This window comes from Saccopteryx leptura, chromosome 12, assembly GCF_036850995.1.
Source record: "Saccopteryx leptura isolate mSacLep1 chromosome 12, mSacLep1_pri_phased_curated, whole genome shotgun sequence".
NCBI lineage: Eukaryota > Metazoa > Chordata > Mammalia > Chiroptera > Emballonuridae > Saccopteryx > Saccopteryx leptura.
This window is the reverse complement of record NC_089514.1, coordinates 48,722,210-48,749,156: the sequence shown is the minus strand read 5'-3', so window position 1 is coordinate 48,749,156 and position 26,947 is coordinate 48,722,210. Positions and strand designations below refer to the sequence as shown.

At 35.4% G+C, this 26,947-nt stretch overlaps 1 protein-coding gene across 1 annotated transcript in view; it reads left to right on the top strand.

Moving 5' to 3' along the window:
* The first annotated feature begins 11,848 nt into the window (after positions 1–11,848).
* The window catches only part of GNAT3 (G protein subunit alpha transducin 3), a 54,020-nt gene continuing 38,921 nt past the window's right edge, over positions 11,849–26,947 (top strand). Inside the window, exon 1 of the mRNA XM_066354273.1 lies at positions 11,849–11,966. Within this exon, the coding sequence (XP_066210370.1) occupies positions 11,849–11,966 (118 nt within the window). The remainder of the gene's footprint in view (positions 11,967–26,947) is intronic.

Sequence of the window (26,947 nt, the reverse complement as noted above, 5' to 3'; positions counted from 1 at the left end):
CTAGTACTCATCTTTGCTTTCTGTTTTAAGGATGTGAAAGACTCCTGATTTGGTTTGCTATTTCTATTCCCTTTTCTTCTAAGCCAGTCAGCAAGTCCCTGTTGGTTTTTCTATTCTTAAAACACTGCTTCTACTTGGCTACTCCCTTACTCAGAAATATTTGTTGGTTCCCTTCCACCTTTACAATAAACTCCTTACCTTGGAATACAATGCCCTTCACAATCATTTCAATCTGTTTTTCTAACTGTACTCTCACTGCTCCCAAATACACACAGTCCTTAAGACAAATGTATCTATTCATGGTAAGTCACACACTGTCTCTTGAACTTACCAGTATACGTGGAAATTCCTGTGTCTGGTTCTCACACACGCAGTTTCCTTCATCTGGAAAAGTCATAAAAGCTCCCTGTGATGATTTCCCATGATCCTCTAGGCACTATGCTAGGAGTTTTACAGGCATGATTTCTAATCTTCAAACAAACTTTCTAAGTCTCTCATTTTACAGGGGAAAAATGTCTTTAAGTATTAAGAAATTTGTACAAGATGACACAACCACAAAGAGAATGGCGTGGCTGCCTGGTACGTCTGCCTACAAATGTCATGATCTTTTAGCTTTTTATTCTGTGTTCTGAATGCCTCTTTTTCTATTTGAGATTTTATCTATAACCTGAAGTCTAACTGAAACCCTAACTTCTTCATATATAATTTCTTATATATAAAAGAATATATTCTCCCCTTTGAATTTCTCAAATCTTGTTTGTGTTCAGATGTGTGTGTATAAAATTCATTTCACATCGGCCATAATCCTTCTGAGCCACAGTTCTCTTTTCTGTGCACTTGTATTATTGACTTAAATATATTCTGTATTCATCAAGAGTGTCATCTTCTTGTATGACCATTGTTCATAATTTTGGTAAATGTAAATAGAATTAAATAGGCACTTAAGGATTTGCTAGGGAAAAAATAACTTAATGGAGAAATGAAATTATTCTTTAGCAAACACCATAAAAAGAGAGAAAGATGCATAATTATGAAAACAGATTAATTTTTCTTCCTGCTATCATCAAGCAGGTTGTAATGTACCTGATCCATAGATGAACAGAAAATAAAAACTATGACAAAAAAAAAGTGAAAATACTGGAACACAAATTAGTGTCAGGAGAGTGATGGCTTTGTGATCACTTTTAGGCTTTGCTGTGTTTCAGATTGTGTGACGATTAAGGCAGAGGAGCAGGCAGCACGAGGCACAGAAAGGCCATAGTCGGTGCAGAGTGAGGTCCGGCCATGGTGGGCAGCCCTGACTCTTGCAGCAGCCTTCACAGCAAAGCTTTGCCTGTGATGAAATGGAGGAGTTTCCGGATGATGATCACCCAGGCAATCGATAGCATATCTAAAAGTCACTAGCTCCTTGTAGCTACTTACATTTAAATGCTAAATAATTACAATTAAATAAAATTGAAAATTTAGTTCCTTAGTTACAGTAGCCACCCTTCAAGTGTGAAGAAGCCACATGTAGCTAGTGGATACTGTATCGACCATGCAGGTGCAGAACATCATCATTGCAGAAGATTTTATTGTGTTCTGACTAAAGTACAAGTAACAGAAGCTATTTTCTTTTCCAGATTTCTCTGTCTCCAAAGCCTGCAGCTTGTCACTTAGTATGGTTAATAAACCAAATATATAAATAATTTAAATAAATTGCAGTAAGTTCACTTAGTATTATAGAAATGGTCCCAGTAAAATTTTATGTTTTTTTTCAGAGAATAGATAAATAGTCTTCAAGGTTTGGGAGGAATTGATAGTAGTAGATGCAGTGATACCTGAATTGTGCATTAATACATTTTTTGAGTTGAGAAAAGGCGTTGTGGCAACAAGCAGAGCACAAGGTTAATGAGGACAAAAATGTGTGGAAATGGCTGATGGCATGATGGCTGACAAAATGTGTGGAAAATAGTAAGTGATTCACTTTGGCTGGGATTTAGAATAAATACAGGAAAGAAATGCAAGATTCAGGAACAAGGTGGATTAAGATCAACTAGTGTGGTCTTAAAAGTTTGTTTTTAACTTTAATCAAGAACTTTTTATAAGGGACATTGCCATTTGTTCCTTGAGAAGATCAATCTCCTATCCCTATGATGTTAGATTGAATAAGAGTGTCACTGAAAGAAAAAGGAAGTGAAATTCTTTAGGAGACTGCCCGGTAATTAGGGACACAGAAAGAGAACGAGAGAACTGTGTGCTATGTAACCTATATTAATGCAGGAAGAAGGAAGAGTCAGAAATGACTGGGATTGCAAGTGTGAGAGAGGAAGATCACTACACTGCCACCCAGGGTCATAAAGTCCGTTTTAACATGTTAATTTCAAACGTTTAGCCACAAACTGAGGGGAGTCTCGCTGGAGGGAAACATTTGGGCTTCATCCTGTAAGAGTTGGACCCTAAAGAGGAAACGAGATGATGGAAACACATAAGATCCTGCTGTAGAAACAAGTAACGGGAAGAATTCAGTGAAGAAGTAAGACAAGGGGAAGGCAGAGAAGGATGGTAACAGGGCCTGAAAGTCCTGTGAGAGAGAGGCTTCAGGGGATGAGTGGTTAGCAGGCTCCACATTCGAAAGGAACTCAAAGGCAACCCCTAGGGGAAAGGATGTGGGCATTTGGAGAACATAAACGTCTGTTGAGACATCCTCAGTAGAGTTGGATAGACGGGGTTATATGACTGATGATAAAGGATTATTTGCGTAGGAGCTGGTAATGAAGTGGGTAACAATTTCGTTCTTTCCCTTTTCTTCTCATGTCTCCATCACACACTTTTACTCTTGCTTCCTATTTCAGTGAGAAAATAGAAGCAATCAGAAGACATTTAAACCATCACACTTAACGGCTATCTAAATCTATATCTATTTTTTTGTTTTGTTTTGTTACTGTAGATGAACTGTCTGGTCTTCTAATAGAAAACAACCATCCAACTTGCTCTGCGCCTCATTCCTACTCACCTACTCATCTTGATATCACTTCAACAATCAAGTTCCTTCTCCATTATGCATTATCAAATATATTTAAAAGCATTCTCTTTTGGTCAACTCTTCCTACCAGTTACCATACCAGTCCTCTTTTTTCTTTACAGGAAAGAAATTTGAAAGCAATGTTTGTTTCAGTCTGTTCTCTCTGCCCACCTCCTCCATATTTTTTCACTCAACACTGCCTTAAGATCACTATTATCAAGGTCAATATATCTAAGTTATGTGCCACTTCTAGATTCAGTCAAAAAGGGACCCTTCCCTGGTCCCCAAAACTTAGAACTTTCTGCTCTAGCTTTCACTGGCTGGCTCCTTCCGCGGAGGAAGGCATCGAGGTCAGGGAAACGCCCGCCTGGACCTCTGCTCGTAGTCTACCGCGGAGGAAGGCATCGAGGTCAGGGAAACGCTCGCCGGGACCTCTGCTCGTCGTCTAGACTCCATTCCAGGAACCTCATACTTTCCTGCTAAAATCACTTGAGTCCACTTCAGAATCTGCACTGGCCTGTTTCTGGGTCTGACAGCCTCACGAGTAGATTACACCACTGGTACACTGATCTCTGTTCCAGAAGGCTCACCAAAAAGCAGCTGTTTTTAAATAAAAGGGAAGAACTTTTTAAAAATAGTTTGTTAGCTTGATTTGTAACAAATGTCCAGATGTGTAGTATGTGCTACATATACCAAAAGTGTTAAACATAGGCCCGACTGAATTCAATGATTAAATCCTAGTATATTTTTACTTCTCCAAGCAGTAGCATTTGCTAGAGTGAATCACTTTCTTCTCTTAAAGCCCTTCTCCCCTGTGGCCTTACACATTACATCTTCTCACACTTATTTCTGTGACCTTGGACATGGTGCCTGAAACTCTTGTCTATCTTTACACATTTTCTAATTATGTCATCTGTGTTTGTAACTTTAAATGCCACCATCTCCAGATGACTCCCATAATATATTTTACTTAGAACTCTGACCTCTAGATTCCCATATGGGTGGCCTGCTTGAACACTTAATTTGGCTGTCTAATAATTATGTCAAAATAAAATATTCAAAATTGAGTTACTGATCTTTCTCCTCCAAATGCTCCTGTTCCCCGCCTTTCCTATCTCAGCACAGCATTGTCAAGATCAGGTGTACAGCTGTGCATAGGTAAACCCAATTTTAAAGAATAAACGGAGTTTATTCTTTTCTTGCTATTTATTAATTATTGTATTATTTCTCATATAAGCAGCTATAAACCTACTTTTGCCCCAACCTGGTATATATATCACTTTATTCTTACAATTACTCATGCTTCTCTCTTTCTCTTAAACCCTGTATCTCCCAGACTATGCGACTTCTACCTGTTTGATGTATCCAAAAATCTGACTTTTTGTTTCCATGGCAATAATCTAGCCTAAATTATGTTGCCTTTTACCTGGATTATTGCAAAAAAAATTTCTATTAAGTTTTTATTATAATATTCAGAATTCTCTTGATAGCATGTTAGTTATATCAATTCACTCCACTGCTCAAATCCTGCAATGTTTTACAGTCTCCCACAGAGTAAAGCCCAAGTTCTGAGCTAAACTAGGAGGCCCTCAGTGATTTGAACAACCCACTAACTCTGCTTTCTTCTTCTTCTATTGCTGTGCCTGCACTCACTCCAGCCCAGTCACCCTGGTTTCCTTACAGTCTTCAATCCAATTGGCAGGTACCTGCCTCGCTGCCTTTGCACAGAGCATTCCCTTTGCTCAGATTGGTCTTTCTCCAGTTGTCTGTGGTTTCCAATCCTCATCTCTTTGCCTCAATGTCACTGAAGTGAATATTCTGAGAGCTATCAATTCACTGAAGAAAGACAATGAAACATCAAGAATGATTAATTACCAGCTTAATGCAAAGTGTAAAAGCCAGAAGATCTCCTGTGCTGCATGAAAAGGGACTCTCCTCTCCTGCAGTGGAGACGAGATGGAAAGGTAACGATCACACACAGGACTTACTGATAAGGTTAGCTGAGTTCTGCAGAAGATAGAATTTTTAGCTTTGGTGAGACTGCTACATCAAAGTCAAGGTCCTCATTGAAAAGAAGTGGGACCCAGAGACAGAATAGTGTGATTCTGGGTTGATGCCTCAAAAACTCTTGAATCCTTAGATTCCACTTGGACCCTCTGGGCTGGCAAAAGTGGTCGTTTGCACTCCCTCTTGTGTGAAGACAATGCAAAGGCCTTTGTTTTATAAGATAGCATTCAACCTAGTGTGAATCCACACCCACTGTTCCTGGAGACCTGGTCAGTAACAATAATCTATTATTACATAATCTGCCCAGGAATTCCTGGACCTGTTGCCAAAAGAGCCCATATACTAAAAAAGCAACAGAAACTAACCAGCATGTACTTGCAGGAGTTGGAAGAGTGTGTATGTAGATAATGATTGGATTCCAATGATGCTAGATGAAAGAAAGGTGGAATATAAAGTTGAATAAAAGGAATCTTAGGAAAGCCCTTTCCTATGATTCGGCGTGCCAATATTCTGTGAGTTATTTCTAGGGTGGCTCTTGGAAGCTTGGCTCTAGAATTGTTCCATGGCAAATGGTAGATAAAGGCAAAAAAAGGCTTAGAGAAGTTGACTGAGAAATCGTGTCCTTTACAAAGTGACCACATAGTTTTCCATGTACTAACCCTTTGAATAGTGAGTTTTTCATGCTCACTGACCCCCGGAAGTAAGTTGTTTTTTTTTTTAATGAAATTAATTCCAGTTACAGTTTTATTACCTTAAAATCATGTTTGTTTGATAACCAGTTTATGGAAACAAGAAGAACATAAATTTGCCTGTTTTTAATGTTGCCTTACACATGTACGATTGTACTCTGGATGGTCAGGAGGCAAGAGGATGTACATGAATATTCATACTACTCAAAGGGTTAAAATAATAAGAAATGCAGTAGAGAAAGGAGATTTCAGCATTATTGAGACAGTTCTTTATAGGCAGGAGTTGGTGAAAGAAAATGCAATTATAGACCTAGCCTTCCTCAAAGCAATGGAAATAAGATCCCAAAATATTAGAGACCAGATGCCAGCATTTAGTTATGAGGAAAAAGTAGGTGTCATGTTGTAATGATAGAAACGATAAGAGCGGCAGCCAGGAGAGCATGATGTGCAGAGACCTATGGAAATAGTCAACAAACAGTGCTCCTATGCCAAAACAAATGAGCAGACAATATGAATACTGCTCAATTTAAACAACTGGGGAAGTTGAGGGTAATCATTAGGAGAATAGTGTCAAAAAATATCATGGACCCTGTCCTACTTCTAGACCTAAGCTATTCCTTGAGCCATTATGCAATTATTGAAATTTCTTCATGAAGAATAAATCTTTAGCACTAAGACAAATGTATAAAGTGCATATTTACTAAAAATATTGTATAAGATCTGAGTGGACCTTAATCCTTGGGGACCAGCAATAGCATCATGGCCCTCATATTAGAGTAGAGACATATGATTACCAGGTGATAAATGGTATCATGGACCATAACAAAGTTACAGTGTGCCTAGTGGATTCACAGACCCAGCCAGAAGTCATTTCCCAGGTCCCTGGGTTTATAATTAGAATGAGTATACAAGGCTGTTGGCAGAATCTCCGTAAGTGACTTTTGTGACTTGTACAGTGAGTTAGTCTAGTGAATCATATCAAATGGAAACTTCTGATCTTGCCCCATCAAGTCCCTAGCTGTTCTGATCCCTGAGGGGGATATACTGCTCCAGTTCTTCATTTCAGTGTATACGTGAAGAAATATCTCAGGTTTGGATCTCACAGGATTGGCTGAGTTCTCTGTTGCAACTGCATTGCAATCCAATTTCTCCTTCTAGCAGTATTGCTTCCTGTGCTCATTTATATGGACTGTTCCAAAGTACTTTTTGCATACATTTTTATTTTAATCTTAAACTCAGTTTCAGGGAACTTGGTTTAAAACAATGACTTCTTTAGTTTGGTCTTCCCTGGACATATTATATGAAATTCTAATCTCTCATCCTGTCTACCACCCCCATACTCTTTATGCCAATTCTGTTTTTTTTCCTTAACATATAAATTCTATGTACTTTAAACGTTGATCATGTTTATTGTCTGTGTGAACCCCCTACGTACATACATACACAACAGAATTTCAATCCTACGTGAGAAGGTATCTAACTACATTATTTACGGCTATATCTTCCATTGCCTGGTACATAACAATTTTAGAATATATTAATTGTTGAATTAATTAATTGACTGGCTGCAATTCTAGAGATAATATTTCACACTTGCAATCATTTGGGAAGCAAAATCATGAATTTCTAAGATGGAGCAAAGAGCTGTCAAACATCCTATATTTATTGATCAATCACTATTCACTACTTATTTTTTTTAAAAAACAGTATTTTCTTCTATGTACTCTGAATTTAGGGCCAGTATAAAGTAGAGAAAAACCAAAGAATATGGTTGCTGAAGTCATCCTGACTAGTTAATGAGGAAGGAGAAGGGCAGATTCACTGGGAGAAGATTCCTTTGGGGAGTCTGGAAAGTAAAGAATCACTGAACGGTGGTAGTAGATGTGAAGCACAATGGAGAATATATATATATATATATATATATATATATATATATATATATATATATGAGTCAATAAAACACTGTGTCAGACGAAGCAATGGGAAATATATCTGTATTGTGGAGTTTTACTAACTAGATCACTGAGCATGCGGCGGCAGCACTGAGATAGAGGGCAGTGAGGAATAAGGAGCTCTTTGTTTTTTTCAACAAGTATAATAATAAAACTTGGGTTTTAGAGAATTTAACCAGGCATATACAGGCTAGACTGGCATAGGGCAGAGACTAAAATCAAGAAACCTAAGTAGGAGGTGGTTGTAAAACTCAGAACTGAAATCACTGATAAAGAGATTATAGGAAAATGTACTGGAAATATTGTATTAAAGAGACATATAAAAAAGTCTTGAAAAAGACAGAGTTTGGGACAAGGAGAGGATAATGGAGAATAATTATGATTCATCTTTCTCAGGCTTATAACATCTTTTATTTCCAAAAATCACTATATATAATTATATCTAGTCCATAAAAAAAGAGTACGTGGCACAAGTAAGGTAGAAATCAACTCTGATGAGTAAAAAATACATATTTGTATTACCTCTTAAGACATAACAGCTCCTTAATGCTGGTATTATAAACTTATTACATTATCTGATTGTGCTAATTTGAAATGGCAAGATTTGTTTGCTCTCTTTCTTCAAGATCAAAAGACTTCTCTCAGAAGTCCCCAAAGACATGAACTATCTGGAGGAAATACCATGCACAGAGCTCCCAGAAGTGCACATTTGAGAACCATTAGCAAAGAAAGAGGGTTGGCCTAGAATTTCATGGGAATATGCAAGGATAAAGGTTATTGCTAAGGCAACCAGGACTTACACCACCCAGGGACCCAAAGCTTGAAGTCAACAACTCCCATAAGAAATGAAAACAAAATAAAAATAAATCAGATAGCCTGTATTGATCATTTCCAGAAGGAAATCGAGCCTTTGGAGCCACTTACTGTAATCAGCCACGTGTCACATGCTCAGGGCAAATCTGCTGACGACTGCAGAAGCCCAAGTAATACTGACAAAAGAGACATCTGCAAAAGCATAGGTCGAAATCTTACTATTAAAAGCAAGTGGGAAATAATCTCATGTTATTGTAATCTAGGCATTGAATTATGAATTTAAAATAGTGATTCCTCAAAGTTTTCAAAGGCTAATGTGTCCTTCTGAAGATTTCATAGAAACCCTGAGCCAAAATAGAAGAAAAATTACTCATGCCATGCAGGCTTGTGGTTTTTCCAGTGATCTTTAGAGCTGAGGGCTAATTCTCCGTATTTTACTTTAAGTCAATTTTTTCTTTCTTGCACAGTCTCATGCCAAAGGTGGATATTCCCAATAGTGTGATGCTGTGATACAAAACAAAACAAAACAAAAACTATCATGGTTTTTAGAAATCATTCTCAATAATTATTCTGAAATATCATGGTGCTCTGACACAATGTCTCCTGCTTTCTGTCATTGCATGGGTTGTGCATGCTTGTATGAGTGTGTGTGTGTGCGCATGTGTGTGCGCGTGCGTGTGTGTGCGTGCGCATGCATGTGTGCGTGTGTGTGTGCGCGCGCGTGTGTGTGTGTGTTGTGTGTGTGTGTGTGTGTGTTGTGTGCATAGGGCAATCTATCTCTGTTAGCTGGCCAATTTATGGAACTCCAACATTATAGTGTCTGGGATAATTGCTTGCCTTCAAGAACAAACATAATTGATGGCTACATTTTTCCCTGAATAAAAACCATCTAATTTTCCTCTTGTCATCTTCTGTCATTTTCCCTCATTATGGAACAAGATTAAAGAATAGAAAGGGAAAAGGCTGGTGTTATTTTTAAGGCTGATTAAAAATAAGTTTAACTGTTGAGCTAACAGTTCTGATTATATATATTGACATTATTTTAGACTAACATTGAATTTTTTCATTGAATTTTTGAATCACTCTAAATTTCTAGAGTATTGAGAGACACCATCTATGACTGAGAAGAAACCCTAACAATACTGGCACCTCAGCATAACACAACAAGAAAGACTCTAGACCTCTATCAGTTCCTTTCAAGAAATACATTTTTACCATTTACTATAGCTAGCACTGTGACAAATAATGTGGAGAACAGCCATGCTAATAAGATATTGTCACTACTTTAGTGAAACTTATTATTTTTTCATTAGTTTATAGTCCAAAGAGCTATAATTATATGGGAAACAACATGTACTAACAGCTCCAGTTTATTGGTGAAGCCGTGTTCCAGGCACCCACGGGAGAGAGTTGAGAAAGGGACCTTTCTCTCCTCCCTGGTTTACCCCAATCTCCTCCCCTAAATATAGATGCATCTTGGATTTTATGTCAAGAATTCTTAGTCACTGAAGAAAAAAAATCACATCATAATCTCATAAAATTGATGATTAAACATTCTGGGTTACACCAAAAAAGTAGAAGTTCATAATTTTATACAATGAAGAAAATGTATACTTCTACTCCTGAAAAAGTTGGTCAGTTTTAGTCAGTAACCCTCTTAGAAACTCTTAGTATATTGCATATCCTTTCAAAGTCAAGGAATACACCCACCAGAAAGCCATGGACTATATTTACTTGAATACCAATTGTAGAAAGTATCCAGTCAGTTCATAATTGCTGTGGAACATTCAGGAATCCTGTATATTCAGGGAACTATGTATATTCAATTTTGATATGAGAGCAATGGACAAAAAGATTTATTTTAATGTTTGTGTTCTCTTATGTTGCTATCAGAATGAACTCTTTTCATGGGTGAGCATAAATAAACTAGTCAGTGCAATTTTTTCCTTTGAGACATGCTCTCTGCATTGTGAAAGTACACTACACGATTTGCACAAACGCTTGCATACCTACGTTGCCACAGCTTTGTACTGTCACAACATGGCTTTTGGAGGGATCAAATCCAGAAAGTTTTGGCTATGCTTATGTATTTGAAGTTTAATATTATTTTTGTGAAAAAAATAAACAAAGCAGGAATATGTATTTAATTTGGCAGCTTATTTTCTTCTTGTATGAATATGCAAAAACCCACCTGTTCAAACTTTGCACGTGACCCCACAAGAAGAACTGCGCTGATATGTTGATGGGCTGACTATATGTATTCTAGCATCTTCTGGTCAAGCACATCACAGATTCCCAAAATGTACTTTGAAAGATTTGCCTGCTGTCACAAGGAGCCAACTCTTTCTAACAAAAATGTTGACTGACTACCTATCAAGAACTTTGTGTTTTATATAATCAACCAAACAAAAACTGTCCAACATAATAACCTCTGTCCCCAAGCTTGCAGAGCTCCCGAAGGACATATCTGTCGTGGTAGTTGAAAGGCATGGAACGTATTTGAATGTATTTACTGTTCTTACTTTTCAGGAAGAACCAAATTACCTACTGCTTCAAAGAACATTCCTTTTTATTCCCTTGGTACCAAATCAATAAAAGTCCTTCCAGAACAGCAGCTGTTGCTTAATGGCCCCAAAGAGTTAATGCTCTTCCTAAATTGAACACAGTTCAGTGTCTGTACCAAGTGGATCCTCAATTAAAGTTGATGGATTGACTTTTTCATGAACAGTAAAAGCTCAGTTTATAGAGATGCATCCTGTGGGGCTAACATCAATAATTTAAGAGCACTGTACATTGAATTCTATGTGACAATACAATATATAAAAGAATTACATCTGTTTCTATTTTTTTAAGTTGTTTTCTAGTTAACTGACAGATACTGAGATTCTCAATAATGTTGTCATAATCTAATCGCACTGAGACTATAAATTTGGATGATTCAATGTAAATGTTCTGATAGTAATCGTAATTATGAAGACTTTGAAGACTCAAATATTTAAAGATATGATACAAACTTGTTTAGTTAGTGGAACTTAGAATACATAGTAAAGATTGCCTATTAGTGTGAAACATTCAATACGAACTACCCATTGCATATTATCTTTAGTATATAGTTTCACAACTGTCTACATTATCATATGCCATTGTTTAAGGATGATGACCAGGTTTTTAAAGATGTACTAGAAATGGCCATTTAATTTGATCAGATGACACACCCTTTGATCAGGTGACAGCTTGGAAAGCATCTCCTTAGTCAAAGCAGAATCTCAGAGAATAATGGAATGGGCTGTTGGGTGCTTTAGCAGAGGATTGCTTTTGCATCCTACACTCAAACTAGAGCTGTGCTCCACACCTGAGAAAGTTTGAGCAAGTAAACTGACGTGATGGGAAGTGGAATTAGTTCAGAGAGTAAGGAGTCAGCCAAAAGATCAAAAGAACTGGAGAAAAAGCTTCAGGAAGATGCTGAACGAGATGCAAGAACTGTAAAGTTGCTGTTATTAGGTAATATTTTATTTTCTTTTGTTTCCCAACCCCTGACATTTTCTTCAATTGTGTCGTATTTATTTTCTCAAACTTTAAGTGTATTACTACATGGGATATTTAGTATGAAAATGTGTTTGTAAACAAATAGAATTTATGTAGGCTTTATAATATTTAATAATTTTTATTTAGTATTTTATTACATGTATTTTGTTAAGTAGAGAGACAAATTTATTAGATGACTCAATTTCTCTGTCAATAATACACTTTACTGTTATTAAGAGAAAACTCATGCACATTTATTATTTTATTGCATCCTAATCATTTCTTAATGTCAGCTTTTTAATATTGAAAACAATTCTTTAATTACAAGTTATAAAGATGCATGTTGTTTTGTTTGAACAGAAATATGTTGTTTGATATTCAAGTTAATGTTATTTAATTACTTGTGTTGTTAAAACCAATTAGTCTGAGTTATTGAAAGAGTAATAAAGTACTTTAAATTATATTAATAATATTATTCAGGCTCCTGAATACTACCTGTGATATTGTCTGTATGCTTGAAAAATATTTAAATCCTTTTAGGATATTTATATATTCATTCAGGTAAGGAATTATGTCTTTCTGTCTTTTCATTCTCTCAAAACTCAACACAATATTTTACCACAACTGTAAACTCAGTAAATTTTTTATGATTTGATAGAAAATAATCAAATGTCAAACATTTTTCTAAGCATAAAATAATTTTTACATGTTGCAGTCACTGGAAGAGAAATACTCTTTTGAAATAAAAATAAAGACCTGTGAAAAGAATACAAAGCAAGAGCCTTGATTTAAGCACAGTTGTATGTTCCTCCTGTTCCTAGTTACACACAAAAGGACTTCATTTCAGAATAGTGAAATTTCACGCAACTAAATGTCCTTTTTTCACTAAGTTTACTGGGGTACCACTGGTTAATAGGATCATACAGGTTTCACATTCATTTCTATGATACATAATCTGTACATTGCATGGTGTGCCCCCACCCAAAGTCAGACCATCTTCCATCCCAGTATATTTGCCCCTTTACCTTTTACTACCCCACCCTCCTCCCTCTGGTAACCACCACACTGTGTCGGCGTCTATGAGTTTCAGTTTTACATCCCACATACAGGGGCAGGCAAAAGTAGGTATACAGTTGTTTGTATAGAAAAATATATAATCCAAAAATAAATAATAATACAAGAATAAACTTTTTGCATACTCATGACGGTAAACCTACTTTTGCCCACCCTGTGCTGCTCACTTGCCCGCAGCATTTACAAGTAACCACTTAAGGTTGGTGACTTAAAAGATGTTGGGGTCAGTTCTTATGAAACCAGCAAATATGCTTTCCCTAACACTCCAAAGTATTCTGTGAGGCTTTGATCAAGAGTGAAAGCAATGTGGACATAGAAAAAGCAAATAAAAGGTGAGAGGGAAAGCCAACCATTCTTACAAATGCATTCTGTGACCTCTTGTACTGAGAATAGTGGTATAAAAATAGTGATAAAGTACATTGAGAATCCCTGTTTGAATAGACATATTTTCAATATACTAATTATTTTTTTATTAAAGTGGTGGGTTAGATCAGAATAAGGGAACTTTTGGTACCACATACACACTGCTCCCAAAAATTAGTGGATATTTTATTGCTTCATATTTATTTTGAAATATCCCCTAATTCTTATCACAAAAATTAGGGGATATTTTATCACTTCCTATTTGTTTTGAAATATCCCCTAATTTTTGTGAGCAGTATATAAAAGAATCATTAAAATCAAAAGAGAATTGCCATCACATCTCTTACTTTTCTAAGACAATCACAATTTTATGAATTCATATCCAGTGTATACCATACAATATGCTTAAATTTATTTGGTTCCAACAACATGTGCCCTGAACTTCTCAGTCACATTTTATTTATACAAAATGAATCAAATTCTCTTAAGCTTTTCCTGTTTCAATGATATTCTAAACACTTGACTAAGGTTTTCCTTCGGACTACATTTGAATTTTTTATGTGATTAAATTGTCAAAGCTCAAAATGAAAGAGTCATGTAACAACTCTGCTTTAATTCTCATATTTGTAATTAAACTCAAATTCTCTAATTTTATTGAATTCAAATATTCAATTTAATCTCATTAAGACATCATAAAAGTGTTTAGTGGAACTAAACTAAACCTTTCTATCCCCCTACACTCAAGTCTTCTCACCAGTGAAATCTATTTAATTTTTCCTGTCATTGAAACAATGATTTTCATTCATTAGTATGGCCTGAACAAGTTTTTAAGTTTATCAATCAGTGTGTCAGATGGTACTAAACAATTAAGTGTTTCTAGCAATTAGATCCTGAGACTGTCCAACTCTATAAAAAGTAGATATTTAAAAAAATCATTTTTGACATAATTTATTCTTTATATTGATTCTCTTATTAGCCAATGAATTTCTAGGTGCTTAAACACAGAGCACAACTTTCCAAATTTAACGTGTACTGTGAAGTAGATGTACACTTCGGTATTACTAGACACAAGATTTCCCTGAATCTGAAGAGCTATCAAAGTGCTACTTTATAAATTAAGAGTCACTTTGCAGATAGATTTTTTTTTTTATCAAACCCTTTGGACATTTAGTAAAATTAAAGAAGAGACTCCAGATCTGTTTCTTTAGCAAAAAGCATACTTCTTGAAAACACTAGAGATGATTCATATATGCCTCATTTGATAACTGCTATTAAGACAATAATGTCACGTGCTTTAAAAAGCCTGTAAAGATACCCCAGAAAGAGCACATTTTAATAAAAAAACAAATTCTAATGAATAAGATGTTCTCTTCTGTAGAAGTCTAAGTGAGGTTTTTTAAGTCTTAATTTACAAATGTTTGATTGAACTTTAGTTCTATTCACAAGAGACATCTGTCATTCAATAGTGGAGTCAGTGTGGCTCATGTTTCCATTTCTCCTGTCTCTCTCTTTTTATTTTTTATTTTAAATTTCAGTTAAAATTTATCTATTTTCCCACATTACTTTCTTCTGTATTTTTGCAAATTCCCATCACATGAGCTCATTATATTCAGAGCTTCATGGGAGACACAGGAAAAAAAAGAGATTTTTCCCTTCATACCCTTCATATTTGAAATACTGCCACATTACAGTTCTCAGTTATGATATACTAATTAGCCGTTAGTCAATGATTTCTAGCACTATCATAGACTGTTCATCATTGCTGTTTATTTCCTTCAGGCCTAAAACCTTTAATTCATTATTATTCTCTGTGCGATATTGTAAACATCACACTATAGTTTTTAACAGTGCAAGCTAAGTTTTATTGGTTTGAATAGTATTCCAATTACATATCTGGATTTTAGAAACAAACTTAGATGGAGTCTAAAGATTAAAAAATCTACTTTAAATGTGCTTATATTTACTGAGTTAATCAATTTTTCAAACTTTCTGAATGGTTTCACTTACTCAAAAATCTATATTTTGGAAAGTGTGCTAAATTTTAGTATGACAGAATTATAATGATTCTAACAATATCTAAGAGCTTGTCCTAAAATAATTGGTAACATAAAGTTTACACAGCAGAGTTAACTAAAAATAGGTTTATCTAGCTGGCAGAGTGGAGAAAATACAATTTAAAACTAGTATAGTAAAATGTGTTTTTAAGCAATTTGGGGTAAAAATGGACTTATTAATACTTTTGTCCAGTGTTATGCTTTTTCACTTTTTCTCTGAGTGAACTTGGCACTAGCCACATAAACTCAGCAAAATGATGAGTGTCAAAAGTATTTTGTAAACTGTAAAAACCCAGATGAATGTGGTTTATTTTTGTGTATTAGACTCCCAAAACTGAAATAAATTGAATGTTCATAAATAAATACAATTTTCCTACCTTGTGTCTTCCTTTTATGTATAACTTCAGAGGAAAAGGGATACAAGATGCAGCAGGTTAAGTCAAAGATTTTGTTTTTTACTCTGTTATAAAATAGGTATTTATCTTTATTTTTTAAAATGTTACCAGATATGGAGTGAGGAAGAAAGCAGAAAACAGTGGGTGTTTTGGGTCACTGGATAGAGTATACATTCATCACATGTAAGAGATTCTATTTTGGCTTGGCATTAGACCAATAAAGTCAATACCTGTCCAGGGGTGTGATCAGATAAATAAATCCCCTAGAAAAATGTCATTAACAAATCAAAGTTATTTCTGATCACCAGTGATAAGAGAAGAATCTTGTGAACATCACATAGAAAATATTTCTGAATAATGTTTAAAATTTTTTATCCAAACTAAAGCCATTTTTCTTTCCTTTAAAAATAATACATTTTTGTTTCAAATTATACATTTTTTATTTTATTTTATGTCACTAAAGATATCGATTTTGTGCATGCACAAATATTTTCAAAGCAAATGTTTAACATTGCTTTTTAGTAAAGTGGAGAGAAAACATGCAGAAAAGCTTGGAGAGTTTCAAATTATCTTCAAAGTACAATGGACTGTTTGTACCATAACAATTTGAAAGTTCCAGAGGCAAAATTGAATATTTACAAGTTTGCATTTATTTGTAAAGAATGACAGATGGCACCATCTAATAGCTTTCTATTATGTCCATTGTTCCCAAAGGGCAAAAAGCACTTAGACAAATGTTTTGCATATATTTGGTTGTTTGTTTTAGACTAATTTATCTCAAATAATCAGGATATCTTAAACATAGACTCACAATTCTTTCACATAAAAGATGCAAACCATTTATTAAAGTATTCCATATCATTTAGCCAAATGATAGTATTTGTTAATGAGATTAAATATTGTGTCTTGCTGAGAATGACTCTTGTTAACTATAATTTAACAGAACCTCTTTATCTAGTAATAGCACAAAACATTTTTATATTTACTTTTTCATTCAAACTAAGAATTATTAATTCAAGAACAATACTTTTAAAACACTTACATAAACAACATGAGGAGTTAATAAAATTTTTTTACCCTCCACACTGTGAGGACAGGAGAGGAGAGGAGTGAAATCTCTATTTAGAGACTCCACGTTCTACATAAAATAAAGTAAGCCTCTAGTTACAATTTTAGAATCAAATTCAGAATTCATCTTCTTACTTGTTTCCTCAAAATATTGATGTGTACATACATCAAATTGAATTTGAACCCAAAGAAGTAGGATTCAAGATGAAACAGTGTGAGACTCATCAAGATATGAAAATAATCATTCTATTGATTAGATCCCGATGCTAACAAAGCAGAAGTTATGGATTTAATTCCAGCCTCACTGTTTTATATTCAAATAGGATAAATTTGTTATTTAGAAGTATTCCTCTTTTAAGATATCTGGAAACGTCACTCTCTGACCATTATTTGTATTTATTATCTCTCATACTCTTCCACACTTTGTGAATTAGTTCCTTGATTATATTTCCCTTCAATCAGAGTCAGCCATGTTAGTTAGCTATGTTCTTCTGAAAAACCTGAAATACTCTGTCCTCTTAATCTTCTACCTTAATTGACATCATAACATCAACCCTGCATAATCCCTCAGGGCTCTTCATTGACCATTGTTCTAAGACACTACTCCCAGTGATTTCCTCCAAACAATGTTATTGAACATATTTCCAAGCCTTAGTGCTGATCTTATGCCTCTCCCATGTATACTCCTAATTCCCTTCATTTCCAGGTGTTGTATAATAAAATGCTAGATCATTTTCCGTTTCCTGGCTGACAGATTCCTCATTTTAACTGTAGCTGGGCCAATAATTATTTTACTGATTCCCAGTTTTTCATTAAAATACTCCAAAAGGCAGCTGGGTCTGCCCAGCTTCACTTCATCCAGAATGTCCTCTCTCCCTCCTCAGCCTAGATGACTAGCCATGTACAAGGGAGTCATCAGTTATATACTTCAACCATTTTTAAGTGGTGTATTCCATTTTCATGGAATTTCTGCCTTTGTGCTATAAATGTAGTCAACTTCCATATCTTATGAATTTCATTTTGTGAATTATTTTGTCTCTTTGCCATTTTCTTTTTTTTTATTATAATTTTATTTTTTTAATGAGGTGACATCAATAAATCAGGATACATATATTCAAAGATAACATGTCCAGGTTATCTTGTCGTTCAATTATGTTGCATACCCATCACCCAAAGTCAGATTGTCCTCTGTCACCTTCTATCTAGTTATCTTTGTGCCCCTCCCCCTCCCCCTTTCCCTCTCCCTCTCCCCCCTCCCCCTGTAACCACCACACTCTTATCAATGTCTCTTAGACTTACTTTTATGTCCCACCTACGTATGGAATAATGCAGTTCCTGGTTTTTTCTGATTTACTTATTTCACTCCGTGTAATGTTATCAAGATCCCACCATTTTGCTGTAAATGATCCGATGTCATCATTTCTTATGGCTGAGTAGTATTCCATAGTGTATATGTGCCACATCTTCTTTATCCAGTCATTTATTGATGGGCTTTTTGGTTGTTTCCATGTCCTGAATCTTTGCCATTTTCAAAATTCTTCTCTCCTGGATCTTTTCTCTTCGCACATGCGTCTCCATTAGCTAAAAAGCTTTCACTTCATAAAGCCCTAGATAGACTTCACCTTACATGGGTATCTTTTTAAATGGTTTTATATTGAAATACTTCTCACAGTAGTCAAGCTCACTTTTCTATTTTATTATCCTCTGCATTCTTCTCTTCAGTTAAATATGATTTAACTTTTATACTCTTCTCTTTACTAAAAAATTCTCTCACACAGCCCTGAAAACCCTCAATTCACAAAACTCAGACCTCAATAACTTTGAATTTCTTTTCTTTCTGAACTCCTGTTATACTGCAATACCTTCTTGTTTTCTATAGACTTCACTCCCCACTTCACTGAAGCTGCTTCTTTTCTTTATTGGTAAGTGTTTCACTCACCAAGGTTTGCCTTTGGACCTAGTAACTATCACTTCTAGAAGAATGGTTTTAACATGCTTTTTTTTGCCCAATTTCTGATCCATATTCATAAATTTCTGTTATTTATCAATGACCTGATTACACTTTGGGATACCTCAAAATAATTTTCTAAATGTATCTTGCTGCCAATTCATCCCTAAACTTTATGCTTTTATTAGTTTCACCATTATATTTTTTCCATTATATCAACTCAATATTTCAATCTTTTTTAGCTCCTTTCTTTGAGATCTTTTGCCACAAAATTTAGTTTTAGCCCTATTGCTGATAGAATGGATCTCATATTTCTATATTTTTCACTGCTTCTGGTATTGCTTTTAATCTAAAAGGAAATCCTATTAACTAGATATTATTATTATTATTTTGAGTTTTTAGAAGAGAATAAAATGAGAACTCAAGAAGGTAATTTAGTTTCTAAGATCACAAATTAGTTTACAGGAGAACAAAGCCTTCTATTTTTATCTGTGTCTGTTTTAAATTAGTACCTGAATTCTAAGTAATATGAAAACAAAGAACATGTCTGCTTTTGCTCTTCACTGAATTCTTACTTAGCACAGCATCCGTAGCCCAGGAAAGCATGCATGGTTTAGTAAAGAGGAGAGGATAAAAGAATGATAGAATTGGAATCTAAATATTTCTATATGTTGTTCATAGTGGTTGAAGCATATAAATGCATTTGGCATGTGGAAATAGAGCTAGAAAATAACCACATATGTCATCCCTTAAGCAGTTTGATTTTTAAGTCAATAGGAAGATGTTGATAGGTTCTAGGAATGTGAAAATAATGTCAGAGTTTTTTTGTTTTTGTTTTTGTCAAAGATCATCCTGGGTACACTGTAAAACAAAGATTTTATGAGGATGACTGAGGTAGGTAGGCTAATTAGAAAATTGTTAATACTATACAAATACTTGATGAAATTGTGAATTAAGGCAGAAATTACAAGTTTGGAAGATTTGAGAGACATTAGGAAACAAAATTACAGAACTGGTGGCTGACTGCATGTGGTTGTCAAGGGAGAGAAATGATTAAGGGCAGATTGGGTATAGGGATTATTTTATTTATCACTATGTGAAATAGAGGACAAAGTTTAGGTTGGGGAAGAAATGAAAGGAATAATAATAATATGGGATATTTAAATTTGTAATGTTTGCAGCACAATCAAGTAAAGGTATCTATTAAATAGATAAATCTATATGGGTCTGGAAGTCAAGAGGGATAACTCAAGTGAGAGTTATAAATCTGATATACTCAGTCCCCTGTGGTTCCTCTTCCAGGTATATTTCAGACATCCAGTGTGTATAGGCTAACCATGTAATTAGGCTTCTTTACAGTGGCATTAATTTTTACAAAAAAACTGTGTGTGTAACTGCTCCCATAATTAATGAACACTTTTACAAATACCTATCATATGTTTCTATCTAAAATAGATCTGTGTGGGGGAAAAATCACATAATTCCGTATTTTGGTTTCTTCCTTTTTTAGCTTAAAAGGTACATTAATAAGATAAGAAATATGACATATTTGTTAAAGTACTTTTTTTTTGTATTTTTCTGAAGTTGGAAACAAGGAGGCAGTCAGACAGACTCCTGCATGCGCCCGACCGGGATCCACTTGGCATACCCACCAGGGGGCGATGCTCTGCCCATCTGGGGCATTGCTCTGTTGCAACCAGAGCCATTCTAGTGCCTGAGGCAGAGGCTATGTAGCCATCCTCAGCTCCCGGGCCAACTTTGCTCCAGTGGAGCCTTGGCTGCAGGAGGGGAAGAGAGAGACAGAGAGGAAGGAAAGGGGGATGGGTGGAGAAGCAGATGGGCACTTCTCCTGTGTGCCGTGGCCGGGAATCAAACCCGGGACTCCTGCACACCAGGCCGATGCTCTACCACTGAGGCAACCGGCAGGGCTGTTAAAGTACTTTAACATCCAAGAAGAATCATATAATATTTTAAATGCAAACTGGAGCAAAAGTAGGTTTACAGTTGTATGTAAAACTGTAAACCTACTTTGCCCACCACTATATTATCAGATATTTTTAAAACAAGAAAGTGGAAGTATTCAAATAAAACTTCATTTGAAAGACAAAGAAAAAATAGTAAATAGCCACATATTCTTTCTCACAAATAACACATGCTTAGTTTGACTGATGAGGTATTTTATAAAATCATGATGCCTATTATTACTAGATCATTGAAATAGGTACAGACATCCTAATAGTATTAGAACTCTATCTGACACCACAACTTACTGATGTGATGCACTAAAAGAAACACAATATTACTCATGTGATATTTATGCTAAAATATTTACATTGACTTTACTCATCAGACAGATACAGAATATTGGGCATTATCTGAGAATTTATTTGAGCCCAAACTGATGACAATTGCCAGGAAGCAAGATCTCCAATGCTCCTGAGAATAACAGTTTTGCTGTTTATTTTATGCATTTGAGATAAAGAAGGGAGCATACTGGAGTTTACATGAAGGTGAGAAAAAGCAAGGTGGGGTTTGGATTATAGGACAGTTAACAAGATTAAGTGCTTTCTTGAGGATGGTTACTTATTTCAAAGGTGTATTAACATAAAACAATATACAAAATCACCCTGTGAGATTACTTTGCATAAACACTTTTTTCTTCCTTAATAAAATACTTTTTAAATTGCAGTGGGGGAAGTTATCTCAAGAATGCCTGGTTGAAATATTATTAGAACATTCATTAATACTATTCACCACATTATCAAATTAAAGAAGAAAAATCAACATGACTATATCAGGAGAGGTACACACACATACACAAAAACACCACATGCAATAGTTAAACTTCTTTCATCCATTCCTGATAAAAAACTCTTATCCAACTATATATAGAAGGCAATTTCCAAAACCAGATAAACGGGGATTTACAAAAACCTTCATTAACTATCATATTTAATGGGAAACATTCAGCATTATTGACTACAGATAGTGAAAAGGGACTTATGATGATTAATGAATACTACAGTTTTCTGCCTGTGACTTTCTCCTCTTGAATGCTTTTTCCAGGAATTTGGGTGAAAGTGGACAAGGCAGCATTTCACATTAGAGTAAGATTCAGAATTTGGAAGGACATAGTAACAGACAAACTCAAATTTTCAAGTGATCTCAACCTGCAGAAATATTTGCTCCAAATGAGCAAAGTGGAATTTAGCAGATATCTTTAACTGGAGTTCTAACTTAATTACACACATGTACTCTGTGGGAGAATTTGTTTGCTAAGAGGTGATATAAAAAAGAAATTAGAAAGCTTTAACTGCTACAAACTCATTAGAAGAGTTTAGTAAACAACGTGATAAATATACAAAGAAAAAAATAAAGAAGGCAAATTAATCATGATCCCTATTAAGAAAAAAGTATTCTATTTAAATATAAGTACCATGCCCCAGCTGGGTAACTCAGTTGGTTAGAGCATTGTCCTGATACACCGAAGTTGCAGGTTTGATCCCCAGTCAGGGCACATACAAGAAACAACCAATGAGTGTACAACTAAATAAAACAGTAAAGAATGTTTTTCTCTCTCTCCCCTCTTCTCTCCATCTCTCTAAAATCAATCAATAAATTAATAAAAACTTTAAATAATTACAAGGACCATAAACAAGGCAGGCCTATGTTCTATCCTTATTCTACTATATCAGAATATCAGTGCTCTTGATTGATCTGATATCTACACCAAAATTTCTGTACCAGTGTTTCAGAAGGACATTGGCTTTTGCGTGAAGTACGGTTCAGAGAGTAAGAAGTATAAAAATCATGTTTGCCCTGGCCAGTTGGCTCAGTGGCAGAGCGTTGGCCTGGCATGTAGAAGTCCCGGGTTTGATTCCTAATAGGGCACACAGGAGAAGCTCCCATCTGCTTCTCCACCTCCCCCTTCTCTCTCTCTCTCTCTCTCTCTCTCTCTCTCTCTTCTCCTCCTGCAGCTATGGCTTGAATGGTTCAAGCAAGTTGGCCCTGGCACTGAGGATGGCTCCATGACCTTGCCTCAGGCACTAAAATAGCTCAGTTGCTGAGCTACGAAGCAATGCCCTAAATGGGCAGAGCATCGCCCCATAGAGAGCTTGCCAGGTGGATCCGGTACAGGCACATGTGGAGTCTGTCTCTCTGCCTCCCTACTTCCCACTTTATAAAAAAAGTTATGTTCTACAAAAAAGGGTTAAAAGAATGGAACATTTTGTACTTGAAAAATCTCTTAGAAAAGGGAACTTGTTTCAAATATAGGAAAATGTTGAGAGCTCACTATATGTTAGAGTACATTCTAGGTATTGTATATCTGTGATTTAACCTTTCCAAACTCTAAGAAGCAGATATTAATAATCTAATTTTATAAAAAAAATACTGACCCTCAGATTAAATATGATGAAGACACCTAGTCAATACCAGAAATGAGTGCAAGTTCATAATTTAATTAAAAACATTAATATTTTCCTACTCATTTTTCTACCCTCAAGACTTTTTGAAAGGTTGTCATGTGACAGAGGCAGATAATTTTGTCATGCTCTGTGAGAAAGAGAAATAGTAAATAGAAAAAATTAAGTTGGTTAAAAAAAAGACTACCTTAAGAATCTTAAGTGCTAAAAGTCTATGATCAGATGACAAAAAGACAGTGCCTACCAATGTCTGTGAAAGTACACTGCTTTCAGATTAATTTAAAATAAGTATATTTAAAATCATTTATGTGTTGAAATCATTTTGATTTGACAGTTGGAACGCATACTTAAAAAGAAAGCAACATTACCGCAGAAATATAGGAGTCAGGTGAAATAGTTTCTTTGTCTTAAAATAGATGTGGGATTTGAGGTGAGTATGATCATCTCTGCTGGATTCATTTACTTAGGCTAGAATGAAGAGATGTGCACAGATGACAGATTTATAAGCTTTCTTTCTTCCACTGTCCCATTCTGTGATTTTTAAGACTGCCTATGAAATACTTTATGCATGATAATAAAAAGTCAATGTGTTTATTCTTGTTTTTCCTGTTTAACAAGTTGTAGCAAATGAGAACTCCAGCCTTGAGCGTGTTCAGTTAAAGGTCAGTCACAGGTATAGATACAATGAAGCTTTAAAGTTGGTTTTGATATTTATAAATAAAAATGTGGAATAAAATCCCTTATTCTTATTAAGAACAAAATAATGTATGAGTATTAAAGAATGAATCAAATATAAATTTAAATATTAATAATTGAAACATTATCTACTTCAAAGATATACATGCATATTTTGTTAAAAGTCCTTGCATACCCCTTGACCCAGAAAATATTTTTTGTGATGACTGCAGTTTAGAAAGAAGAAATTATCTCAGGATGCCTTCAGCCACTGCGAACATGTTGTTTTGATATCTATATCTGGCACTGGAACATGATCTAATCTTACAAAAATGGAATGGTTATTGTGAACTAAGACCTTGAATCATTGTGAGAATGGGACTCAATAATTTATTTCTAAAATAGCTTTGCAATAGTGTTCTGAGTAATAAATGAGATTTTGGAGAAATTGGCTTTTCTTCAGGAATTCTGCTGATAGTGCTCTAGTTAACTATATATAGTGAACTTTCATAGAGAAGACAGAAGTCACTGCAAAAGAAAAACAGCGAGGAATAATTCAGATGATTTTTGTAGAGGTTTCCAAAGGAAATATTAATGTTTGATATATACTTTCACAAAAAACACTACAAGAAATTTTAGAAATGCTTAATTATTCTGCTACCTCAGACACACCATGAATGACCAGCTAAATTATAAAGAAGCCTTCTATAATAACATATCACCTAGCCTCAGAAATACTTTTGGAAACTTGCCAGGTGTTGTCAGTATGTTTACCAATTGTCCATATTTATGAAGTTTAGAAGACCATCTGAATGTCAAAAAGTCACTTTTTCTTCCAAGTTATGATAAATTTTTTGACTAGTCAGTCATATAGAATGAATAAAATTTGTTGTGATTACTTAGAATTTTTTCATGTGTTCATAGTTTCTTTTTTAAAGATTTTATTTACTGATTTGAGAGAGAGGCAAAAAAGGTGGCAGGGAGGTGCGGGGAAGTGTGGGACGCATCAACTCAGTTTCTTCTCAGACGTGCCTTGACCAGGCAGGCCCGGGATTCTGGCCAGGGACCTCAGTGTTCCAGGTCAATGAGCCACCGTAGGTCAGACCATAGAGTTTATTAACTGATACTGTATTTGTCCATGACACACGTGCTAGCACCATTCTGGAAATTAACTTTACAAACCTTTTATTCTTATTCTCAAGGTAGATAATTAATTTGAGTAAAGATGATCTAAATTACTTTCATTTTACTCAGAAATCATTGGTATTGGAGAAAATGTATTTGATAGGCATAAATGAGACATTCTTTCTTTGTCTCAAGTTTCAACAAAGATTTTTTTCCCACTATTTCAAATCTGATTAAACAAATTACAATACTAACTACAAATGTGGGATAAGTACTGGAGTTTTTACTGGGCCTATTAGCTTTCCTCCCACATGCCTATAACTGCAATTTTCAAACAGCAAAATTCTAAAAAATATTTCTAGATTTTTTTTCTTTTCCTGGATTGTGTAAATCCTTAATATATAGATTTTTATGACAAAGAGAAATACTTTTTGACAGTTAACCACCTTTCCAATATCAAATAAACATTTAAAATAGTCTTAAGATATTTTAATTAGATTTTTTCATCTACATATAAAGCTGCTTTTTTTTTAATTCAGTGAGAGGAAGGGAGTCAGACAGACTCCCACATGCACCCCAACTAGGATCCACCTGGGAAGCCCACTAGGGGATGATGCTCTGCCCATCTGGGGCACTGCTCTGTTGCTCAGCAACTGAGCTCTTCCTAGCACCTCAGGCGGAGGCCATGGAGCCATCCTCAGTGCTCCAGGCCATCTTGCTTCAATTGAGCCATGAGCCACGGTTGTGGAAGGGGAAGAGAGAGAAGTGAGAGGGGGATAAGCAGATGGGTGCTTCTGTGTGCCCTGACTGGGAATCGAACCCGGGACATCCACATGCTGGACCGATACTCATGTAGAGCTTTCTAATCCTTATCTTTTTCAAGTTCTGGAAAACTGCTTTCTGTACTTATTCATGCTATGTAGCCTTCCATAGTATGTGATCATTTGTTTGGTCTCACTAGTGTAACTTTTAGAGATTATTTCACTTAAACATTTATAGTCTCTTTACATTTCATAGTCAGTGATACCATGTGAAAATATTAGAATTGTAAGTTGTGATTTTATTGACTTCTTGCCTACTTATCTTAGGCTTCGTAAGTTTTAATATGTTTAAGTATAAGATCCAAATAAACTAAATACTATGGTGTCTAAGCTAAAAAGAATAAAAAAATAAAATAAAATAAAAATTAAAAAAATATATAAAATAAAAGCTCCCTCATGCCACTACCCTGCTCAAGCTTGGGCAGCCTAAGCCTAGACCGTGGGCAGGAGGCGAGGGTCAGCCTGGGCGGGCAGTGGAAAGAGCTGTACCTAGTGCCTGATAGCCTACACTGGTTACCAGCCGCTAGCACCGTTGGTGGGGGAACAGTACAGCTTCTGGGTTATTCTAATGGATTAGCCTGTAGCACCATCTTGGCATCTGGGAAGAGGAGACACCAGAGCTGGAGATTGATGTGGACGAACTCCTGGACCTGGAGAGTGATGATACCTGGGCTGCCCGGGTCAAGGAGCTGCTGGGTGACTGTTACAAACCCACTGAGGCCTCCATCTCTGGCCTGCTGGACAAGATCCGGGGCATGCAGAAGCTGAGCACACCCCAGAATTAGATATTCTCCAAATATGTCACCTGTATAGGGTGATGTAACAGTTTCTAATGTCCACATCTGTTGTTAGAGAGTTTAAAATGAAAACTATCAAGAAAAGTTTTATAATCTTATTTGATAACTATTCTTTTAAAATGATGCATAGCCTGGAGCAAAACAGTGAATTATTTAAAGCCAACAAACCAATATATTGCTTGTGCAAAGCTCATTGACTTGTTCTTATTACTC